Raw genomic sequence first — 22,551 nt, forward strand, 5'->3', positions numbered from 1 at the left:
CGAGTCCCAGTCCGTCAGTCACTCCATGGGGCGTTGCAACGAATCACACGAAAGCCGAAAATCCAGGACCGTTTCCTCCCTCAGAATGGCATCTCACTATTGCCGAGGAATTACTCCAATGAGCAAATAGGTGGACGTTGAAAAACGCGTCCACGTGTGGTTCGGTGGGCCTAAAAAAAAATAATATGGCTGCGATGACTACGGCTGCGGAAAGAAAAGAGACTGTTTGAGTGAGTTTTGCGTCTCAGCCCATCAAGTCATGCCCCGCATTCAGCAACATTCAATGAAAGTAGCCTTCTCTGTTCCTACCAATGAGCTCTTATCTGCGAGACTATAGACACAAAATTAATTGGTCGCCATCAATAAGAATGCTTTTTGTTTTAGGTGTAATTGTAATGGTTTTGGTTCAGCCTTTGCAAAATATAATGCGGATGCAGTTGAACTGGCAGCCTTCACAAAGAGCGACATCTGCTGACCACAATCTCAGAGCAACTTTGCACAAGCTCGCTGTCGGTGTTGCGGCAAGTCAAAGGGAACAAGGACTAAATTAACAGGGCACCACGCCCGAATCCGGTCCAATAAAACACGCGTGTGTATTTAATGCAGCAGCCTCAGAACACGCTAATGTGTATACACGATCAATAAAACACACCCGCGTCGGAACTGGCCGCTCTCCGTGGTGCTGAAGTTCTATAAATCCCGCCGCTCACTTCCTTCCCAGTTGCAAAGAACGTTGCCCCAACCTGTTACCGCCAGAAGGCTTAAACTGCAGTTCCCCAACCACACCGCGGGGAGGCGCGTTTCCTCCGAGCTCTGCCCCCCTCCCTCGCTCCCCACCTTCCCGAGTCTCCAGTGCGCGTTGACATCAGAGGTGAAGAGCGTGCGGCGTTGAACTCGTGCACGTGTCGCCGTCTCACCGTGCCACGACTCCATCGTTTCCTTTCCCATTTCCCGACGAGCAGTTCGCAGAAGCGGTCCACGGTGCGGTGTCGACTCCTCGGGTCCTCTGCAACCCGCGGTTCGTGTCTCCGAGGCGCTGAACCACTGCTGACTGAGCGGCTTATTAAGGTAGGGTTTTTTTTTTATTAGGGTGCCGGGAGGTCATTGGATTCGGCTTTAATTGCATGATGTCCGGAGTCCATGCGGCGTTTGAGCGTCCTAACGTGCAAACCGAGCGATGTGTGTCCTCGTCCCTGCAGACGGGGACACACAAGACGAGCTCGAGCAAACAGGCGTGCGGCTGAAATAATAATGGAGCTGCATTTGGAGCAGCGCCACTGCATTCCGGCGTTGGGATGTAGGGCAAAAACTTTGTGAGGTGGATCCCAGCGGCAGCCTTCTTACAAACGGCGACGTTTTAAGCATGACATCCGCATGGGACGCGGCTTCGGCCTCCGATTGCAACACATTATTACTGATTAATATTCATGATACAAATGGGTTCAAAAAACAGGCTCATTGGGGATGGATTATTCGATGAAAAGGTTGTTTGAGGTGGCACTGAGACAGGGTATGCTAGTAGGTGAGATAAGGCCGAAATGTATTATGGTGAGGTTTTGGATTACAAAACTGGATTATATTATAAATGTGATGTCCAATAAACCCCAAGGGAAAGAGAGGGGGTATTAGATTTAGCTCTGGAATATGCTTACATTGGAAATCCAGATTTCATAAGAAAACACCTTAGTTAAACTAAAATAAAGTATACATTAATTACTTGTCTATTTTGCATGCATCCATGCTCTTGGTTATCACCTGCTGAGAAAAAAAAGAGCACGTCGCGTCAAGGCCATCGGCTGCTGAGGTGAGAACAAACCACTGAACAGCATGTATAAGTTAGTCATATCACTTTATAGCTGAAAATAAAAAAAAATGCTATTTCAATTTATCTCTGTACGAACAAATTAGGGCAGCATTTTAATTTTTAAGTGAAGGGTATATGCGCAGCCTGACAAGAAGGACGGTATGGAGAAAGTGTCACCAGCACGGGGACAGTATTTTCACAAGTGACTAATAAAAGGTATGTTGTGTGAAGCCTATTAAAACGTGCAAAACTGTGTGGATTGGTTCCTTATTTGGAGTACGCATGAACGCGAAATGAAACATGCTCTAATTACAATTTGAAAGCACCCACCTTCGGCATGACCACGTCACATCATCTAAATAAATTATACAAATACAAAAAAATAATTTGAATGCATTTTGTTTGGACTTTTCATACGATAATATGCCGTGTTAGTGTCCGAGGAGCTCAGCAACTACGGGTCGGCGGTCGTTTGCAGGCGGATCTCCACAGATATCCAATTAGGCCTCTCGCTCTCTCTCCTGATACGCTGCTGCGGGAAGGAAAAACAAAACTGCTGGGCAATTAACACCACTCGTCGCTTATTGCGATGGCAGCACGTCGTCAGTTGGCCTGCAGAATAATATAGACTTATTTAATAATAAAGTACCACCACCACCACCACACGCGGACATTATCTGAGGACACACATGGGGGGGAAAAGGAGTCCCCGGGCGGTAAGGCGTCATGCATCCTTTGGCTGGAGAGGCTGGGGAAACGACGGGGCTCGGGGGTTACTGTAGGCCGAAGATGGGAAATTCTGCCTACATTTTGCTTCTCGTGCGCGCGCGTGGGGTGCTCGTGCTGCAGGACGCCTGTTTGGATTATAGAGTCCATGGGCAATTTGGGATTTGACGTATTGAAACGTGTCTGAAATGACTTGAAGCCGACACAGCCGCCGTTCACTGAAGGACTTTGCTGTTCCAAAAATATGGTTTGTATGTCTTTTAATGGAGCCTGTGCGCATAATTGGCGATGTAAGTGTTGCATGAAATGTTGTTCTTAAAAACAATTTAACATGCGTTAAACGAGCCTATATCGGTCTTACTGGGCAATGCTGCACTTTATTGCCATGCCAGGAAAACACATTTGCAGTTGTGAAAGAACCTATTCTCATGAAACCGATTTTCTGGTAATTAAGCTAATAATCTACATGAATTATAATGCTTTCTATGCTGGCCTATGGCCTTCAAGTTCATAAATTAAGAGGAAGTAGTTATGCATTCATTTGCTGTGCAGGGTTGGTAGTGAATTATTTGTTGTTTAATTCGGCTACTAGCATAATACAATGCAGTTAAAATATTAAAGCAATATTTAGTGTTGGTGATCGGTTCAGATTAATTCCTGTCAGTTTAGTCTTAAAGGATTGAATACAAAACCCTTAAAATTATAATATTTATGTGTATGTATATATACCTTGACTAAAAACATTAAACAAATTGTAGCACTCAAAATTACGCTTGTAATGGCTCTTATTTATAGCAAGTTGTAGATCGGCTTATTCGATGAAATTGCACTTTCTTGTTCTTTTTGTATACTTATGGTTGAAATGCACTTATATTAAGTCGCGTTGGATAAAAGCGTCTGCTAAATGGCATGTAGTATATATTTAATTATAACAATACATTATTCTGTTCAATTCCCACAACGTCTTACTTGAGATTATATATAACGTTTCCAGACACCTGTGCTGTAAACTATCCAGTGTTCCGTTGGGTGCATAAGTATTTTGCTTTAACACGGAGGGAACAAGCTGCGTCCTTCCAGGTAACGATGAACACAATATTTTTCAGAAGCTGCTTTGACTAATTGAAACGCATTTCATCACCTTTCATCCGCTGGTTACTGGCCGCTAGTGACATCGCTCCGTATGAGAAAGCACCGCGTCTTTGCTCTGCATTAACGCCCCCCTCCTCCCCTCCTCCTCCTCCTCGCTTTAACTTTTTCTCATTTTTTTTATACCTTTCTGTGTAGATCTCGCGAGAGTTCCAGCGTTCGCGGTAGCTGGCCGTGGCTTTGCAGCAGACAGACAGAGAGGGAGAAGGCAGGCAGGCAGCATCATGGCGGACAGAGACAGTGGTAGCGAGCAGGGAGGAGCACCCACGGGCCCGGGCTTCGGCTCCATGCACCCGGCTACCGGAGGGGCGGGCTCGGCTTCCGGGCTCCAACACGAGACCCAGGAGCTGGCGTCGAAGCGGGTTGACATCCAAAACAAACGCTTCTATCTGGACGTAAAGCAGAACGCGAAAGGCCGCTTCTTGAAGATCGCCGAAGTCGGGGCCGGTGGAAACAAGAGCCGCCTCACTCTCTCCATGTCCGTGGCGGTCGAGTTCCGCGACTACTTGGGGGACTTCATCGAACACTACGCCCAGCTGGGTCCCAGCAACCCGGCGCTGGTGCAGGACGAGCCCCGGCGAGCCCTCAAGAGCGAGTTCTTGGTCCGGGAGAATCGGAAGTATTACATGGATCTGAAAGAGAACCAGAGGGGACGGTTCCTGAGGATCCGACAGACCGTTAACCGGGGGCCCGGTTTGGGATCCACGCAAGGCCAGACGATCGCTCTGCCGGCCCAGGGACTTATTGAGTTTCGTGACGCTTTGGCTAAACTTATTGACGATTACGGCGTAGAGGACGAACCCGCAGAGTTGCCCGAAGGGTCATCGTTGACTGTGGACAACAAGCGGTTTTTCTTCGACGTCGGATCCAATAAGTACGGTGTGTTCATGCGCGTGAGCGAGGTGAAGCCGACGTACCGCAACTCGATCACGGTGCCCTACAAAGTGTGGTCCAAATTCGGGAACACTTTCTGTAAATATGCCGAGGAGATGAAGAAGATCCAGGAGAAGCAGCGGGAGAAAAGGGCATGCGAGCTGCAGCAACAAGAGGAGCTGCAGGCGGACGACGACGGCGACGAGGATTGATCGTAGCGATGCCTGCAATGCAAAGAGTAATGAAAATAACAAAGAGAAATATAATTAAAAACTCTACTGTACAGAGAGAGAAATCTAAAGATTTAACTGTAATGGTTTAACTCCAAGGGAGCATCACCCTCAATATAAGAAACCTCCACAAGCTGACAGTTATGACATGTTGTCACTCATCACTGGATGTTTCCCCCACTTATCCACCATTAATACAGTAACAGGCTGCTAAACAAAGTAATAACATTATATTTGAACATTGTTTCCTACTTGACAGACAATATTGAACTGAGGTGTTTATTTCCCTTATTAATGGACAACTTTTGTACCAGTTAAAGCTATTGAAAAGAGAGAGATGGGGGGGGGGGGGGGGGGAGCAATCTGCAGTGTTCAAACGGAGTTCTTGCAGAGGACCTTTTCCCTTTTCATGTGAGCTATTGGCTTCAGCACAAATCAGAGGTTTTTCATTTTCAAAACCAAAATTCAAGAACTCTGTTAAAAGGTACTTGGCCATCGTCTTTACCTTTTTACCTGTGAGCAGAGATGTGTTTACACATAAATTATATGAGGGCTAGGACTGCTATGAAAGAGAAAGCGGCTAGATGTCATGCAGTATAAAAAGGACCACATAGAGCATTCGTTTCATTTGATGAAAATGCCTACCCATCGTGCAATATGCATTGCATACAAATCAAATATATTGAACTGGTCAATGGCTCTTGATGACGTTTGCCGGAGGCATTCAAAGAAATATTAATATTGTAACTTTTGTTTTCAGTTGGAATTATTGTCATGCAGATGGATATATTATAGACTACCTTAGTGTCTCGTTGTTAATGCAATGTGTTCATTTAAAAAAAAAAAAGGTACTAAATGTGTAAGCGATAGAGGAAATGCAGTGAAAACGTGTAGTAAATAGCTTGAATTGCAGATTACTTAACAAGACAAACACCCTACATAATGTGCTGATTAGCTTATTGGTCTGGAGAGAAAAAATAATAATCAAAAACTGAAATATTTTGTGATCTTAAGTCATAAAAGTCCAAATGGTGCCAAGTGCTGTTCCTGCATGTTACTATGCACTAAAATAGATTTCGTTGGTTTCTCCAAATTATACGCCGAAGGACTCTTCCATGTGTGTTTTATCTGCCCGTAGTGTACGAATCTCAAGTTTGAGTACCGAGTGATTTCTATCCCACGGCTTGGTGCGGTTGTAGTGGAAGTTGTCTTCGCGGCGCAATCGTTTTTTTGTGACCTTGCAAAAAGTCATCAAAAATATCGCCATCACAATGAAGGTGAACCTTCAGCAGTGGGTTGTTGAGTTCGTACGTCCCCCACAAAGTTTAACGAGCTGAAGGTGTGAACCTGTGTGGGGGGCCTCTTTGGAGACACACACACACACACATACTTTAATAGCTCCACTCCAGGTTTGTTAACCCATATATCTGCCCGGAGCTGATGAGATTATGTTCTAGTCTAATTGTAAATGTTTGGACTGCCACACGGAAAACAACTGGTTCCAAACCAGTTCAGTCGCATCTCATAGATGTGTGATAGCAGTTTTATAAACTCTGCCCGTAAAACTCCAGAGACACTGGCAACAATCGGATCGTGTCAGATTTACCTCAGCATTTGATTTAAATGACTGCTCCCATGTTTTACATTGACTGGAAACCAGCAAGCTAGACAGTCCACGACCACCTATTCCTCGGAGCCTCCGGTAGATGATACCTGGCGTGGGAGCGTCCTCTTCAGCATACGAACAACCTGGTGCCTTACACACTCCGCATGCTTACACGCTGGGCTGGTGCTTTGGATCGCACGTTTGGCTTCTCTTTAATCGTTTCCTCTCCTCTTCCCATTCGTCCCCTTGTGCGCTAGCAAACGACTCGCGGTGCTAAAAAGAGTTTTGGCACGAACCCTAATGGAAATTTCTGAACAGAATTTAACTTTTCTTTTCTGCTACCTCCCTCCGTTTTCCCAACCTCCATTACATCCCCGTTCCCAGCCATCCAGGCATCGGCCTACATGTAAACGTGGAAAGGGGGAGGGCGGGGGGGTCGGGGGTCACCCAGGTGGAAGGTGAGGCAGAGGAGTCGGCTGGGCGCGTTAGCTGAGGGGGCTGGTTGGGAAACATCAGTAGTAGCCTGAAATAATACCCAGTATTGTTGACAAGCCGGCGGTGAAATGCTCGTTCTACGGCTTGGGTAGTTATGTGTTAAGTTGTACCTCGCTCAATTAACGGGGAGCAGCAAGCATGTCTTTTTCCTTTTTTTTTCTTTTTCCTCTTAGTTTTACCTTTTCAGCGTTATTCCACGTTATTTGTAATTTTGGAATGTTTTTGCCCACAAAAAATATATCTTCTTTTTTTTCTCGGTGCAACATTTCATCACTGTGTGCAATATCGTATGTGCCAATAGTGGCAATATATGTATATCAATTAAATATATGATTACTATTTGAAAGCATGTGACGGAATTCCATGTTTATTTCTCATGAAGGAGTTGTATGCCTTTTTTTGCACTCAAAGCTCCATCCTGGAGGAAAATATAGTAAACCAAGGTCTTAACAGCGTGTTGGGTTAAGCAGTTCACAGTACTTTAACTTGAAATAGAACAATGTCACTGCAAGTACGCCTCTCTTTTAGGAAAAGACCCAACAATGGGTTGTCGAGGGTAGACAATAAACACACAATGGAGTTTTTGTGAAAAGAAACTTATTAAAAAAACAAACCTTGAAATATCCATTTTAGCTTTTGAGCTAAGAAAAGGTGCTTCAGTCGGATTCTCATTAAGGTGTATGGTGAACTGTCTTCAGTGGTTGTTTGTGTGTAGCACTTTGCTTTCCCAGGTTAATGAAATGCCTGACCAATACTTGTTTCAGATTATCTCAACAAAGAATGTCTTATTTTTACTTTAAGATGAAGTGTTTGATGCATTAAATATAATTTATGTACATTTGACAAATTTCAAAAATAAATTTAATTTACCCAATGAGGGAGAATCGACATTCAAATGTATTGCTTTTTTTTTTTTTTTGGTTTCTAGTTGGAGGAAAAGAAAAACCCTTCTCAAAATGTCCAATTCACTGAAAAGTGTTTAATTTTGATGTAGTGTTGTCCACAATGTCTGACTCTGCATTTACAATGATACTAATTATTGAAGCTTAATTTTACAGCCTTTTAAAATGCAAATGACAAGTTACTGATGACTCATGTCTTCTTAGTGATTTCTACACTAGTACTGTATGTATACTTCTGGGCTGTAAAATAAAGCATTACGTTGTTCTCTATCAACCCGACTATGACATTTGTGCTCATCCGTAGACAACGATTGCTGTTCCACGAGTTTTACTTGTTGATCTCAACTCAACATAACCGGGTCCTTTACAAGTAATTTCTGAGGTTCCTTGTGTGAAGGGATTCACGCAAGAAAAGCAGGTCAAAGTTTTATTAATACTTTTGGGTTAATAGCTCTTCGCGAGTTTGACAAGTTTCGAGTCACAAGCTAGAGTTCTCTGGCTTATTAAAGGTGAGCTGTGATAGAGGATGATGAAGGATGCTATTTGCTCATCAAGAATAAGGCAGGCGTTGTCCTGGGACCGCCGTTTCTCCTCGGCCACCTACTGCGGCAGAAAAAAACTACACTACAAAAAAAATCTTAAGTTCTAGAGGAGTTGTGTTTTGTATTTCCCACAAGCACCAACTCTCCAGAGAGGTCAGAGTGCACGGCCTGAACACGCCCCAACGCATTTCTGCAGGACATTTGTGTGTCTGGGCCTTGTGGGTAAAATCGATGGTCTCTCGGGCTCTTGGCCGTCCCACCAGCCGGGATGGGGAGGACGGGGTGAAAGCAACGAGGGAGATGTGCTGAATTGAGATGGACTCCAGTCCCGACGCCAACTCTTCACCCAAGAACCCCCACACTGAGGATTGGTCGAGGTCACCACAACTTTGAAAGCACAGTGCACTCTTTACTAGAACCCTTTTTATAAACGAGTTTTTCGGTCATGTTTTGATGCACAAAGGCAGTGATTGCTCCCAGATATATGCTGATTGCAGTAACATGGTGAACATAGAGCATCAGAGCATCGGTCTTTGTCACCCGTCTACCTTTTTGTGTACCATTATTTCAGTCGTGGGGTCGCGTAAGGTTAATAAACGCTGCCTTTGAGTGGAGGACTGTCATTTTCCTTATTCAGTGCAATGCGCAGAAGCAGCTGGATAATGACGTCATTTTTACAGGCTTCGGGGATTCTGACCGCTAGGCGGCGCCGTTTACCTACAAATGAGAGGATCAGCCGCAGAAAGCTTCAACGTGAGGATGAAATATCTCGAGGCCTTTTTTTTTCTCTTTTTTTTTACTAAGCTTCCTGAGCTTCTTTTGACCTCTACATATAATTTAGAAGCACTACATCCAAGATGGGCCACAGACGTTTGCTAGATGGCTTCAAATAAACACTCCGGAAACCCAACGTAACATTTATACCGACTCAGCTCATTTTTTTTATTGTCACAGTACCTGGCATTACTTTAAGACACCCGTCATTTACTGAGTAACGAGTAATCACATAAAGGGGAGAGAGCGTGGGGGCTGTGCCTGTCACAATGTGCCACATGCTGCACAGACCGACACAGGAAATCCTCCACAACCTCGTTGTGTTGCGTGTATTTTTAAACGCTGCAATGCATGTTGTATTCTAGATGTAGTAATCATGGCATATTCATGGTGTAATATATATGGACAAAATTGCATTATAATGATTTTCCTATTTGTGATCTATGAAGACCCACCATTGTTCTCTTAAAAGTACGTATATACTACTGAAAGTGTGTTTTACATGCACTGTTGATACAAAACACATTTAAAGAGGTGGAACCAGTTTCGTGGGTGGGAAAATGGATTGAAACGTTTATGGGCATTTCCCCCTTTTTCTTCTCTTTCACTCTCACTTTTTTTTTTTTACAACTTCTTCTAATGTCTGGGTTTCAACTTCCCGAATCGCTTTCTTCCCCTTTAACAAAATAAATAAAATAAAGCGCGTGTGTTGAAAGTATGCGGCTGATCGAGAGTAGAGAGAGAGAGAGAGAGACATAGGGCGCGAGGCGCGGAGGGAGGGAGATTATGGAATGCTGTGACGTCATCGGCCCAGTCTCGCGCACACACAAAGGCGAGGAGGACCCGTTGCCGCTCCGACTCGCTCAGCTTAGTTAGCTCACTCTGCTGCGGAGCGGCGGTCTGCACCCCACTGTGAGTACTCCAGCGATACTACACCCTTCTCTTTCAACTCCACCTTTTGTCTCCTAGCCCCCTTCCGTAGTTTGCCTTTCCCCGGAAGGGGGGAGCGGGTGAGGGGGGGGGCGCTTTCCTTCTGCGCATCCTAGGCTACAATGTGTTTAGTAGACACATCTGTATTCCAGCACACTTCTCAGTCTGAGACCGGCTTTCTCTCCCCTGCTTGTGTGGTGGCCATTGTTTAACCAGCCACTGTGATTGGAGGAGTCCGTCGCTGCTTATCGGAGGAAACCCGGCTCGTGCTGTTCGCGGCCCGAGACCCCATTTGGGTTTTTGTTTTTTTAGTTTTTTCACACCTTCTCTCTTACAACCAGAAACTGACAGCGCGGAAATGAAGCCGCTATATCATGGGAGTTTTTTTTGTTTTGTGTGTGTGTGTGTGTGTGTGTGTGTGTGTGTGTGTGTGTGTGGAGGGGGTAGCATGGGTTTGTGAAGGGATGTGTGGTGGGGAGATGGGGGAGGAGGGAGGGAGGGTCACTGTTGACAGAAACAGTCCCATTCCTTTGGAATCTCCTCCCATTCCGGGCTGCAGTCTGTCAGTTTTTAAGGCTCTTCCGTATTCATGAAGGGAGGGACGACAGAAAACAGGCTTTCTGAAGGAATGGTTCGGAAGGGAGAAGTTTCTGAACGCGAACAAAAGGTGGGATTAGGAACTAGAAAGGACACGAGAGAGAAATGCAGTAGGTAGAGCGCACCGCTTAATCTTCCAAATCTTTGTTTCTAAGTGTTTCCTGCTTTTTTGTTGTTTGTTTTTCTTCTCGTAGAAAGTCCCGAAGATGACCTCCAAAGACCAACACTGACCTCTCAGTAGGAACACAGAGAGCACATCACCGGATTGTGTGTGTGTGTGTGTGAGGATGAGCATGCATGACTGATGAGGAAGAGTTTACGGGGGGTAAACGCCAGCGATCTCAAGCCAAAGACGCTCTGAAAGTCTCCTTCCGGGCTGACATGAGACTATAAAGCCGACGCCGTCCACCTCAACAAGCTGCCGGGCCCGTGGGGGGGGGGGCAGCCCCATCCTACCTCCGAAGCGCTTCGGGTCGGGCTGGTGCCGACCTCAGCCGCCATCATGCTGCAGCAGATCTTGGACGACATGTTCATCGACCCCGATGTGCTGGACGCGCTTAACGACGACCAGAAAAAGATCCTGTTCTTGAAAATGCGGCAGGAGCAGGTACGGCGCTGGACAGAGCGGGAGGAGAAGCTGGAGAGCGAAGCGGTGGACGGCGAGCGCAAACGAACAGCGCCAAAAACAGGTAACCAGGGCAACGGGACACCTTTCTCTTTTTTTCCCCCGTTTGTCCGAGGTGTTTACTAGAAGTCCCATTTGGCAGCTTTTTCAAGTTTCCCCAAACAACAGCAGCCGGTCCACGTGAATGTGTCCGTAATGCGAGAGTTCTGTTTACACCCAAAACGTGCTAAACAATCACAGCAGATTGATGATGCCGGTGGGTTGGTGTTGACATCACACTCGACGTTCACGGCGAGGAAAGCGCAGTCTGCGGCGTTAAAGCTAAATGGGTTGAACAGGAACTCGTGAGTCGACGGCACACATGCAGCGATCAAACCAAAGCCGTAAACTCAGAAGGCCGCATGTCTCCTTCAAAGAACTGGTCTGACGGCTGTTTCAGAATCTCGCCCCTCTACATTTTTTCTCTTTTATTTGGTAGCAGGCACCAATAGAAGCGTGTGGCATAATAAATAGTTCTATTTTTAAATTCCCAAGGACGTCATGCAGAGGGACTTAAAAAAAAAAAACGAACCAGAAGTACACGACAGCGGCCGAACTTGAATATTTCTGAAAGCACGTCAAGGGCAACACTTGCAGTTGGTGCGTTCACTGTCTGTCTCGTGGTGGCTGATGAGGAAGTATCTATCAGCCGGGGTGCAGAGCAGAGACCGCAACGCCGGAGGCTGCACAGGCCCTGGGCGGGGGGGGGGGGTCACATGGCCACGGAGGAAATGGTGGATAGTTTGTGTTCTCTGTTTGAAAAAATAGGAAGTGTGTTCAACACTCGAAACAATTAGCAGGGAGCGAGACGGGAAGCAGGAAACGCGCGAGTGTTTTCGAGAAACCAGTTTGGGATTCTATCCGGCCGCCCTGGCGGGAGAGCTCACACGGCCAGTTTGTTTTTTGACGCATCTGAATGAAGCGGCTGCCTTTTACAGTAATTAGTGTTGGTGTACAGCCATGACTGCATTCTGTACACGGTATGTTGTACATTCCCTCCAGGCTCAGTTTCTGTTACCAAACCTCGGCCAATTGTGTCCGTCCATCACAGCAGGCCGAGGACAGATGTCCGGAGTCTCATCCCTTTTGTCCCCTCCTCTCAGCTGACCCGTCTCCCCTGGCAACGGGGCTGCTGTTGATGTTGTTGTTGTAGCTGTCAGATTGGGCCAATAACTTGCCTGCCCAGGTGTACTGTGACTGTCGAGTCTGTCATCCTGGTATGTCCCGTCTTACGCAACGACCCACAGGGCAGGCTGGCAAAACCAGTTCACTCTGAACGCACGTTAACCTTTTCTCAAGCTCCCTGTGAGCCCACGTCAGCAGGTAAAGTAACTTCAGTATGCTCCCGAACATGAGTCACGAAACGGGGACATTGTTTTGTGCGCCGTGGAAGTGTCTGCGCCCCTTTTGTGCTCGCACGTACAGTCATCGTCCTCAGACATCAGGCAAAATTGACAGTTTTAAGAGGAAATGAACCGGTATTGTTATCTGAGAGGTCTAGAGATGCCTAAACTACATTAGAAACATCGAGCAAAACTCACTTACCCGGTTTTCACTGTCTTCAAACAGCTTGTTTCTCAAAACTCGTTTTGACAAGAGAACGTTTGCATTATTAAGATTTCTAAACCTTTTTATAACTCCATTACTTTGTGTTTCCCAGCCAACCGCAAGAATGTGAGCTGGCTGCCCGGTCGGGATGGCGATGTGGCGGTCATCGTGATCGGGGAGCGGGATGAGCTGAACTCCAAATTCATCCACTCGGGATTCGGAGAAAAGAGTCTTCAGAACAATGCATGGTAATCTACTTGTCTAATATCACAGACAGTGAACAATAATGTGGGAAAATGAAAGGGTTTCAGCGTTGTTTACAGCCTGTGGGTGACGGGTAATCAGGGTTTTATGTCTCCTTAATCGTTACGTAGACTATGAAACACAAGTGTAGCGGATATGTGAAGATGTTTGATGTGGTCTGACTGTGTTTTGCAGCCATCAAACCATCTTGAAGAGCAGAACCACAGCACCTGTCGCAGCTGAACGAGAGAACACACAACCTGGAATTTCACTAAATCTGAAGGTGTGTGTGTATTCATTTGTCTTTGGAAAACCAAGAAACCGAATAACATCTCTCATGCCGAGTTGCTTTGTTACGTTGAACCCAACTTCCCGTGGAGACAAAAGTGTATGTTGAAAAGACCCGATCCATGTAACAAGAGAGTTTTGGGCCTCCCCCTCGCACGCTCTCTTAAGAGATTCGCCGCGTTGTCATGGTAACCCTCGTGCACGGCGAGCCGAGGCCTCATCTGGCCCGGCCGCGATGCTGAGCTCAGAGCTGCTGGCTGCTCGCAACAGTGGAACCAAGTGCTTCCTCGTGCAGATCCTAAATCAGCCACTTATCATTTTCAATGTTTCTACCTACGCGATCGGCTCACACTTGACTTCCCTGCTCGTTTGAAGTGACTCAAAGTAGAGGGGCGGGATGACGTGTCGCCTCTGGCTTCCTCTCTGACGATGCACCTTCTCTCTCCCTGCAGGGGAAGCGCGAGGAGACGAGCACCGCGCTCCCTCTGCCGGTGAGTCGGAGCCACTGCGTGTTTATGATGGAGCTTTGTCTTTTCTTTTCTTTTCTTTTTTCTTTTTTTTTGTCCGGGGCCGCATCATGGCCCGTAACACTGGTGTAATGTCTCCGTTGAACCCACAGGTGTCAGCGAGTGGACATCCGTCACCTCCAGCAGCTGAAAAGGTATTTATGAATCAAAGTACTGGTAGTCCACCTCCGCCTTACTAGTTGCTGCAATCCGTTTCGAGCGTTTACTGCTCTCAGTAAAAGCTTCTTGGCGTTAATAACGGGGCTTTTTGAAATAGGAACAGGAAATGGCGGTTTGAGCCAGCTGTCCCCTGCAGATCGTCTTTCTCCCCCCGCTCTCCGTGCTCCAGCTCGCTCTGAGCCGCCGCGCCCCTCGCAGCTGGGGGGGGCTGGCGGGGACAGCTGAACCGAACTGCCCCCCCCCCCCCCACCCACTGGCCCCATGGTCGCTGTGGCCTTGGGTTGTCTCGTGTCGGCGGGGAGGGGGGGGTGCAGTCTCCATCTTACTTTCCCTTTCCGTGTCTCCATGAGACAAGGCGGGATTTCTGGGCCGCCGCGGAACAGATGGTTGATGAACTTGATCGGGGAATTAAAACGCCACAGATCGAGAATGCGTCAGTCGCAGATGGATGGGATTGTGGGATAGTCTCTCGAGGCGCCGAAGCTCTGTTTTTTTTTTTTCTCTTCTTCTTCTTTCTCCCTCCTCTTCGCCACTGCCTCACTTCCCAATTCCTCTACCAGGCTCTCCTATTATCACCGGCCCCAACACATCCCATGCTGATGTGGCGATGAAAAACCCACACCGTAGGTTGTTTGGCATTCTGTTCTGCAGATGTATTAGTGGCTGTTGCTAGACCCCCCCCCCCCCGCCCCTGCTGCAGATTTCGCCCCCCCCGGTTGATTTGTAGAGAGGGAAGGAGCCCGAGAGAGAGTGAGATTGTTGATTAAGAAGGCGTGAGACCAGGAAGGGAGATTAGCGAAGGATGCTTGATTTCCAAGTCCCCTTGTCGTTTTCCCTCCACGCAGCCTTAAACTCTCAATCAGCGGTCGTGGCTCTGTGTGTTTCACGTTGGAGCGGTGTCGTCGGAAGACTGTAATTTGTGAATCACCTGTCCGATGATTTAATCAAACGCCGCGTTAATTCCGCTGTATGCGGATTAGCCGCCAACGCTGATCGTGCTTCCTCTCCTCCTTTTGTCCCTCAGCCAGAGCCTAAGTCGGCGAGCGTGACCAGGGAAGAGGAGCCGGCTCCCTGGCGCTCCATCTCCGCCCGGCTTCTCGGGACACCAAACGCTGTGGACGGGAGAGCGGCTTCTGCCAACCCGGCACCCGCCAACCCGGCACCCGCCAACCCGGCGCCCGCCATCTTAGCGCCCACCAACCCGGCGCCTGCCAACCCGGCGGCCGCCATCCTAGCGCCCACCAACCCGGCGCCCACCAACCCGGCGCCCACCAACCCGGCGCCCAGATGTGGCCACGCCAACCTGACGCCGACACCTTCCCCACGCGGCACCGCCCGGGTGGACTCTACGGCGACCGGGGGCGGCCTGCGCGACGGGGGGCCTCAGAAGCCCCAGGTATCCCAGAGCGGGAAAGGTGAGTGAGCACAGGCGGCGTCGCGGTGAGGGGGGGAAGGGTACACAAGGGGTCTGGGGTCACAAGAAGGAAGGTCCGCTGAAGGGGGGGGGGGGGCTGTGAGTGGGATTTGGGTTGAGTTCGTACCTCATCGGCCCAACTCACCTGCGTGTTCGGGAGTTTCCTGTAGTGTCACGTGTTAGCGAGGAAATTGTCACACTCAAACACTTGGTTGAGGCTCATGGTCGTGCAACCAGAAACCACAAAAAGACAGGATTTGGGATGTGGGCTGAAAAGAGGAATAGGAAAGTCCTCCAAACTTTATGCGGCCTACCAGCTGTGTTATCGTTAGTAAATGATAATATCTAAATATAGTCAAATCATTTAGCGTTGATTAAATAAAATACTCACCATCACCCGTCATCTAGTTTAACAACATTAGACGGTGAGGGTAAATGTTTTTGTGTTTCATCTACTTTCTTGGCCTTACACAATGTTGTCGGTGCTGTTTGGAAGCCTTCGTTGTCATTAAAGCAGTGAGAGCCGGTAACTTTAATCTAAGGGAGTGGTTGCTAAACTACCAAATTAACTTCACCCATTACATTTAGACGTGGTATTTCCATTTGTCCCAAACCAGTTGGGTGACGCATCTCTCCTTGTGTCTTTTATATGGTCTGTGTTACTTAAATGTCACTGGCCTTGTTTGCCCAGATCACCACAGACAGTAGGGACCGTTTTCCTCTGAAAACACAGATTATCCGTTGACATTAGTGTTATTGTCACTGGGTATCACGGTGTGTTGTGAAGATCATCAGTTTAAATCTTCAATTGAGATTTTTCGACTTCCTGTCTGAACACAGCCTCTAATTTCCTGAACTGATCAAACACTCGCTCACCACACACACCGTGACCCAGTTATTTAGAAAAATGCAAAGTGCACATCAGCACCATCTAGTGGACGACAGTAAAACTGTGGAAACAAAGTGCAGCAGGGTAGAAATCCTGATCTCCACAAAAAGGTCCCTCTGCTGGAAAAATGTTGATCCTACAGCACATTCCAGCTGCAAACACACACGTTGACACTTGATGGAGGTCGACTTGCTCTGAGGAGATCTAGTTGTTTTTGTTTTGACTTGAGTCCAGCATGTCACACAAGCATGCTGCTTATGTGGCTCATAAAGGTCGTCGTGGCGCAGGGGTTAGAGAAGGTGTGCTGGGAAGCACAAGGTTGTTGGTTCGATTCCAGGCTGCCCCATGTTCCACGTCGAAGTGTCCCTGAGCAAGACACCTAACCCCTAATTGCTCCCCGGGCAAAAATGTCAAAAAGCCATGGGTTTAAAAGTGTAATGTAAGTCGCTTTGGATAAAAGCGTCTGCTAAATGACCTGTAATGTAATGTAATGTAAACAATGAAACCCAAAACGATACATTCAGCATCTGCTTCAAACACGACTGGGAGAAGTTGCGATGGGTCGACGCCATTGTGTAGTTTGAAATGTGTAGAAATGATGGATCAACTATCAGCTCAATACTATCAGGGTCCAATTTTTAAAATTTAGATCCTATCCTTCAGAAAGCAGATAGCTGGATTCATTTTCAACATTTTTGGCCGGCTACTGCAGATTTTGGAGGCCGGGAAAGTCGAAACACAAGAGTGGTAAAATTCTCTTCATATCATTATTAAAATCATCTTTACAGAAGGCCGAGCACACAACATCATCATCATCATCAAATAGTGAATTCATGCTCCCCCGACATAAATCAAGTAAAAAAAACTGTTTTTGGCAGCATGGTGAGAAAGAATTACCAATTACATCAGTTTCACAGATCCAAAAAGACTAAAACCTGGATAGAACGAGAACAACAAAACACAAGTCCAATGAATCATGGTGGCACAGGCTTGTGTGTGTGTGTGTGTGTGTGTGTATGCGCGTGTGCCTGCACCCACAGTAGTGGCTTGATATGAACAGTGGGCAATGCCAGGTAAGCAAATAACAGAGAAATAAAGGAGAAGGGAAGAGGAACAGCTGGTGTGGTGGGAGTAGGAGGCGAGCCGAACGCAGTGCCGAATAAATGTGTCCTGAAAAAGAACCTACTGACAGTGTGTCTGTCCTTGACAATAACAGGAAGCTGGTCCCGACGGGGAGGAGGAGGCCGCTTTAGGATAAAGCTCGAGCCGCGGCTGTTTTCTTTTTAGAATGTAGTGATGGCAAAGATTCCTGCGTCCTGTGAGCGCACGCAACACTTAATAATCCACGTTCGCAAAACACTCATTTACACTCATGTGATCAAGTGCCCGCTGGAGATGGACTGCACCTTTTCTGGAACTCTTCCACGTTTGGTATTTCATGAAGTTGTGAGCAGGAAGAATTTCCCTTCAACCCCGAAAGGGCGTCGCTCATCTGTAGCGACGTGATCTCTCGCCCATCGAGTTTTAAAACGATGAAATGTCAACATTTACCACATCGAAATGTTTTAATCCAACCAGAAAGCGCAGCAAGTGTCACCAAGAATTATCTAGATCTTTTCAGGTTTTCAAGATTCTTCACTTCATAAATGCTGTGTAGTTGTTTTTATATCATTACCAGCTTTAAGATATTTTTGATTAGAATCTAAAAATCAATCTAAAACAAATGATCCAAATAATACGTCAAAACAGTTTTTGTAACTCGTAATTACTAATTGCATTTTCTCACTTTGGTTCTCTGTTCAGTGTTTATTACCTGAAGCGTCCTCTGTGACGCGAGGACCTTGTTTACTGTAAAGGGATCGGTGTCCTCGCTCAGCAGGAAACATGGCAGATCAAAGACAGAACCGCATACAAACCAGCCGAACCTGCTGTTTAAATCGACCCACACTTTTACAAAAAGCTCTTCTCAGATTTAAAAAAAAAGAAATCTGCAAAAACAGAAAAGACGAGCGGAGGTCACCTGACGACCCGTGTGCTGTGTTAACCCAACGAAGGCTCGTTCTCCGATAAGACAGGGAGGGTTTTAGGATGGACGCGTCACCGTGAAAGTGAGTATCACTCTCCGGCGGCGTGCGTGTGTGTGTGTGTGTTTGTGTGTGTGTGTGTGTGTGTGTGCGCGCTCGCTCATGTTTATGAACTCTTCTCTGTCGGTCGGCTTTCCTTTCCTCTCCTCTCTCTTCACCTTCAGAGGGAAGGACACACATTCCTGCGCCGCTTCCCGACTCTAGCCCTGGGCGACGCTCAGCCAGAGCTGATAAGTGACAGGGGCCCCAGCCCCCACACAGGAGCCCCCCCCCAGCCCCGTGCTTCTTTTAACACGCACACACACACCCCTCTTATCCTCCCTGCCCTTCAGTCCACAGACATGCTGCTCGGGAATTCTGCCCTGTGTCTCACTCCTGCCCCCCCCACCCCCACCCCCCCCCACACACACCTCCTCACCCAAGACCCCCCCCCGGCCAGAGACGTGGAGGTCTTTAGAGAGAGAGATTGGTCTTGGATTGGCGTCCTAGCCCGGTCAGTGACAGTGCTTCCCGCCCCCCTCCTCTTTGTCCTCCCGTACATTTACGAGTTGGACTGAGATGTGAGGAGAAGCGTTTCCAGAAAAAAAGGCCCCAAATGGGAGATTAATCAATCTCAGCGAGTGATTTAATGCAGCGATTCCATTTTCGTTTCAGTGCGTGTTTTCGCAGGTAGCTTTAATGCCGCTTTCTGCTGACACGGCGAAGAGGGCAGCCGCAGCGGAAAAACGTGGGAGCGTTTAGGCGTGTTAAGACGGGTTAGTCCGGTTACCTGTGGGGGGGTATTAGGGTTTTTACTTCCGATATCATTTATGTATTTCAACTTATACATTTGTAATATTTCTCGACAACAGTCCAAGCTCACTAGGCCAATTCTTCTCTCTCTCTCTCTCACGCTATTAAGCATTCCACTCAGACCTGCACCGAGGCTCTGAGCTCAAAAAACTCCCTGACCATGGGTGTGTGTGTGTGTGTGTGTGTGTGTGTGTGTCTGTGTGTGTCTCTGTGCGTGCCTGAATGTGTCTCAGCCTCAATTGCTGGAGCCCGTCCAAGGTTTCCGTGGTGACCACACAACACAACGAGACAATCAGAGGCGAGCCCACGCAGCGCGGCGAGAGGACATTAACACAGGAACTGCGGGTCAGGGGGCAGAGGAGGGCAGGGCAAGGCGGGGGGGAGGGGGAAGGTGGAGGGAGGTGTCATAGCCACAAAGCGAGAGAGAGAGAGAGAGAGAGCGAGAGAGACGGTAAACAACAATAAACAATAACAAGAGCTTAAAGGCAACTTTAAGGTCTCCCACTCTCATGCCTTCAAGACATCAAGAGCTTTAAAGGCTTCCCGGCCCCCGGGGGTGCCTGTGTGTGTGTGTGTGTGTGTGTGTGTGTGTGTGTGTGTGTGTGTGTGTGTGTGTGTGTGTGTGTGTGTGTGTGTGTGTGTGTGTGTGTGTGTGTGTGTGTGTGTGTGTGTGTGTGTGTGTGTGTGTGTGTGTGTGTGTGTGTGGGTTTCATGCCGCGGCGTTAGTCAGAGACGGCTCCATGCGTGACCGGCTCTATGAGCAGGACGGCGGTGCGTGTTTGTGTGTGAGCATGCACGGAGCTGAATGTAACATGAGGCCATGCGTGCGTCTTTTCAATTCAACCGTTAGAAGGTGTGTGTGTGTGTGTGTGTGCGGGAGCTTGTGTGCGTCTGCAGCCGTGCACGCGGGCGCTCTCACATATCTCCGTCCCCCGGGAAGACGCTAAAAATATGTGGCTCCTCGAGCCTTCTGGTGTCTGAGCAGCGTCTGTCTGCTCTCCGTTGCCGTCCCTGTTGCTCCCCCCCAGTCCCCTTCCCACACACCCCACTCGACTCTCCCCCCCAGTTACTCCTGTTCCCTCCATTCCTCCCGCAATTACACCCTCTACCAAAACGCAGTACCTCAGCAGGCGCGCGCACACACACACACACACCAACTACCCCCAGCTGTGTCCCTGCACCTCCAGCGAGGATGACCTCTGCTCAGCCACAGCGAATGAAAAGGAGAATGAAGCAGGTAGAAAAGTGTGAGCTGGAAAATAGCGTCGCAGTATAGACCGAAACTTGTGTGCCAGTGCGGAACGACTGGATTCCTCCATTTGCGTCGATAGCACGTGTTAAACGCGTAACTCTCATTGTTCACGGTTAATGGCGTCAAACCGGATTCCACCTGGATTCACGTGTTCCCTGAAGGTGTTTCCAGCTGCTGCTGGACTCTGCGGTTTACAGTCACCAATGTTCCCTCCGGGGGTGGGGAGAGGGGGGCAGCCCAGAAAACCGTCCCATAAACGCGCCATGAGAGAAAATGCTAATGAAGCGATGGTTGTGCACCAAAAGCCCTCCATGGAAGTCAAAATGAGGAGGCGAGGTGAATAAGTGTGTTCTGTCAGGTGGCCCCGCATACTAAGCAGATCCGACCCTCTCTTCTTCCAGATGTCGCTGCATCAGAAGCGCCTCGGAGGGCCGTCCCGGGGGGGGGCGGGTGGTCGGGGAACGCGGCGGCGGCCTGCGCGGGGCGCGGCCGGGTGGCCCAGCTGATGAAAACCTTCAGCACCGAAAGCCCCGGCGGCCCAGCGCAGACGCCGTCGCCCCCTCGCGGCGTCAAGCCCCCCCTGCCCAACAAGCCCGGCCACTTGCGTCTAAAGACCACTCCCACTGTCAGGTAATCCTCGCACGCCGCTTCACGCATCCCGGCGAATCAAACGAGGCCTCAATGAACAATGGCGGCCGCCCGAGGTGGAGCCTCAGCCGGGGGCCGGATGGGAGGAGAGACACAGGAAGGAGGGAACGGTTCACAATGGCGACATCACTCCCAAAGCACAGCAATGGGGATCCTTGAATGTTCTATTTTTCTTGCTGTATTTCTTCTTTTTTTTTTTTTTTTTTTTGTGGAAGCTTCAGTAAGTAAACACTTTTTGTGGGATTCCAAAGCAATTGATCAAAATGTGTATGTATCTTTTATTTGCAGGTAAATGATGTCTGTCGTGTGCGTTCGTTTGATATTTTTTTTTATGCTTTCCACGCAACATGCGGGAAGAGAAATGTTTTTGTTTTTTTAATGTTTTTATGTCCAATAAAGTGTGCAAACACACACACACACACACCATATTGTTTACTTACCATTATTACATTATTTTTATCGCTTCCAACACCGTTTGCATGAGCTCATATGCAGACACACGTGTGAGTGGTTCCAGGACAAAAGACTGGGCATGGGCCGGCATAATGGGGTAGAATAATGCACAGTGGGGTCTTCCTCCTCCTCCTCCTTCTTCTTGCTGTCTCCTCCTTGGGAATACTTTAGGTTTGTTTATTTGTCACAATGCAATGTATGTCTCACTCTGCCACCTGGCCGGAGCCTCGCTGCGACCTGTCGCGGGCCGGAGGCCGTGCCAAATGCATCATCGCCTGTCACTCCCAGCGGATCCAGTCAGACAGCCGCCGCCAAACTAGCCGGCTCCTCTGCGATGTTTCCTGTGCTATTTTAAAGATGCTTGGTTGTACTTTTTCCAATTTTGAAAAAAATATATATTTTCTACGGGGAGAAATGTTTTGTAATGGAATTTTTAACATTACTGCGATGTTCATTTGTAAAATGAGAGACATTTGTTATCAGGCTTTTATGGTGCAATCAAAGAAATAATAAAATTCTGTACCTTGTACACTTTGTATCTTTAGAGTACTTTTCTTGTTGTGTAGTTTTTTTTTCCAGTGTAAAACTCGAGGTCCACACGTCGGCCCCAACGCTTCTTATTACTCTGCTCCCAAGCTTTGGATTGAAATTCAAATGTTTGCCAATGCTAAAATTATATATATATATATATATATATATATTTTTTTTTTTTTTTTCAGTTACCTCAGCTAATGTTTGGCAGCAGGCTGATCTGTACCAATCAGCTCAATGGGGTGAACAAAAGCGTCACTCGTAACGTCGTAACACACACAGTAATGAAATGAGAAAGGCCCTCTGCTGCGTTACAGTGGCAGAATGATTATTAATGTATCTGCTATCAGGACACCTTTGTCCCAGGAACTATTTGCTGTCAGATGAGAGACAGATTGAGTATTAATCCCATATGTTTTACCATCAATAAT

General features: G+C 47.8%; 2 protein-coding genes across 4 annotated transcripts; both read left to right on the forward strand.

Annotated features, from left to right (window-relative positions):
* Positions 1–867: 867 nt before the first annotated feature.
* puraa (purine-rich element binding protein Aa) lies at positions 868–8,059 on the forward strand. Its single transcript, XM_040179865.2, has 2 exons — positions 868–1,068; positions 3,818–8,059. The coding sequence occupies exon 2, from the start codon at positions 3,904–3,906 to the stop codon at positions 4,762–4,764; it is 861 nt and encodes a 286-aa protein (XP_040035799.1). The 5' UTR covers positions 868–1,068; positions 3,818–3,903; the 3' UTR covers positions 4,765–8,059.
* Positions 8,060–9,869: 1,810 nt separating this feature from the next.
* Positions 9,870–22,118, forward strand: LOC120821392 (uncharacterized). 3 transcript variants are annotated; one of them, XM_040179860.2, is made up of 8 exons: positions 9,870–10,013; positions 10,823–11,317; positions 12,953–13,088; positions 13,279–13,366; positions 13,824–13,862; positions 13,991–14,032; positions 15,082–15,472; positions 20,890–22,118. In XM_040179860.2, the coding sequence occupies exons 2-8, from the start codon at positions 11,131–11,133 to the stop codon at positions 21,120–21,122; spliced, it is 1,116 nt and encodes a 371-aa protein (XP_040035794.2). In that variant the 5' UTR covers positions 9,870–10,013; positions 10,823–11,130; the 3' UTR covers positions 21,123–22,118. The 3 variants fall into 3 exon arrangements, with proteins under 3 accessions (XP_040035794.2, XP_040035798.2, XP_040035795.2); XM_040179861.2 differs by having other exon boundaries at positions 10,006–10,698; XM_040179864.2 differs by lacking the exons at positions 13,824–13,862; positions 13,991–14,032.
* The last annotated feature ends 433 nt before the right edge of the window (positions 22,119–22,551 follow it).

Source organism: Gasterosteus aculeatus, chromosome 7 (genome assembly GCF_964276395.1).
Source record: "Gasterosteus aculeatus chromosome 7, fGasAcu3.hap1.1, whole genome shotgun sequence".
Taxonomy (NCBI): domain Eukaryota; kingdom Metazoa; phylum Chordata; class Actinopteri; order Perciformes; family Gasterosteidae; genus Gasterosteus; species Gasterosteus aculeatus.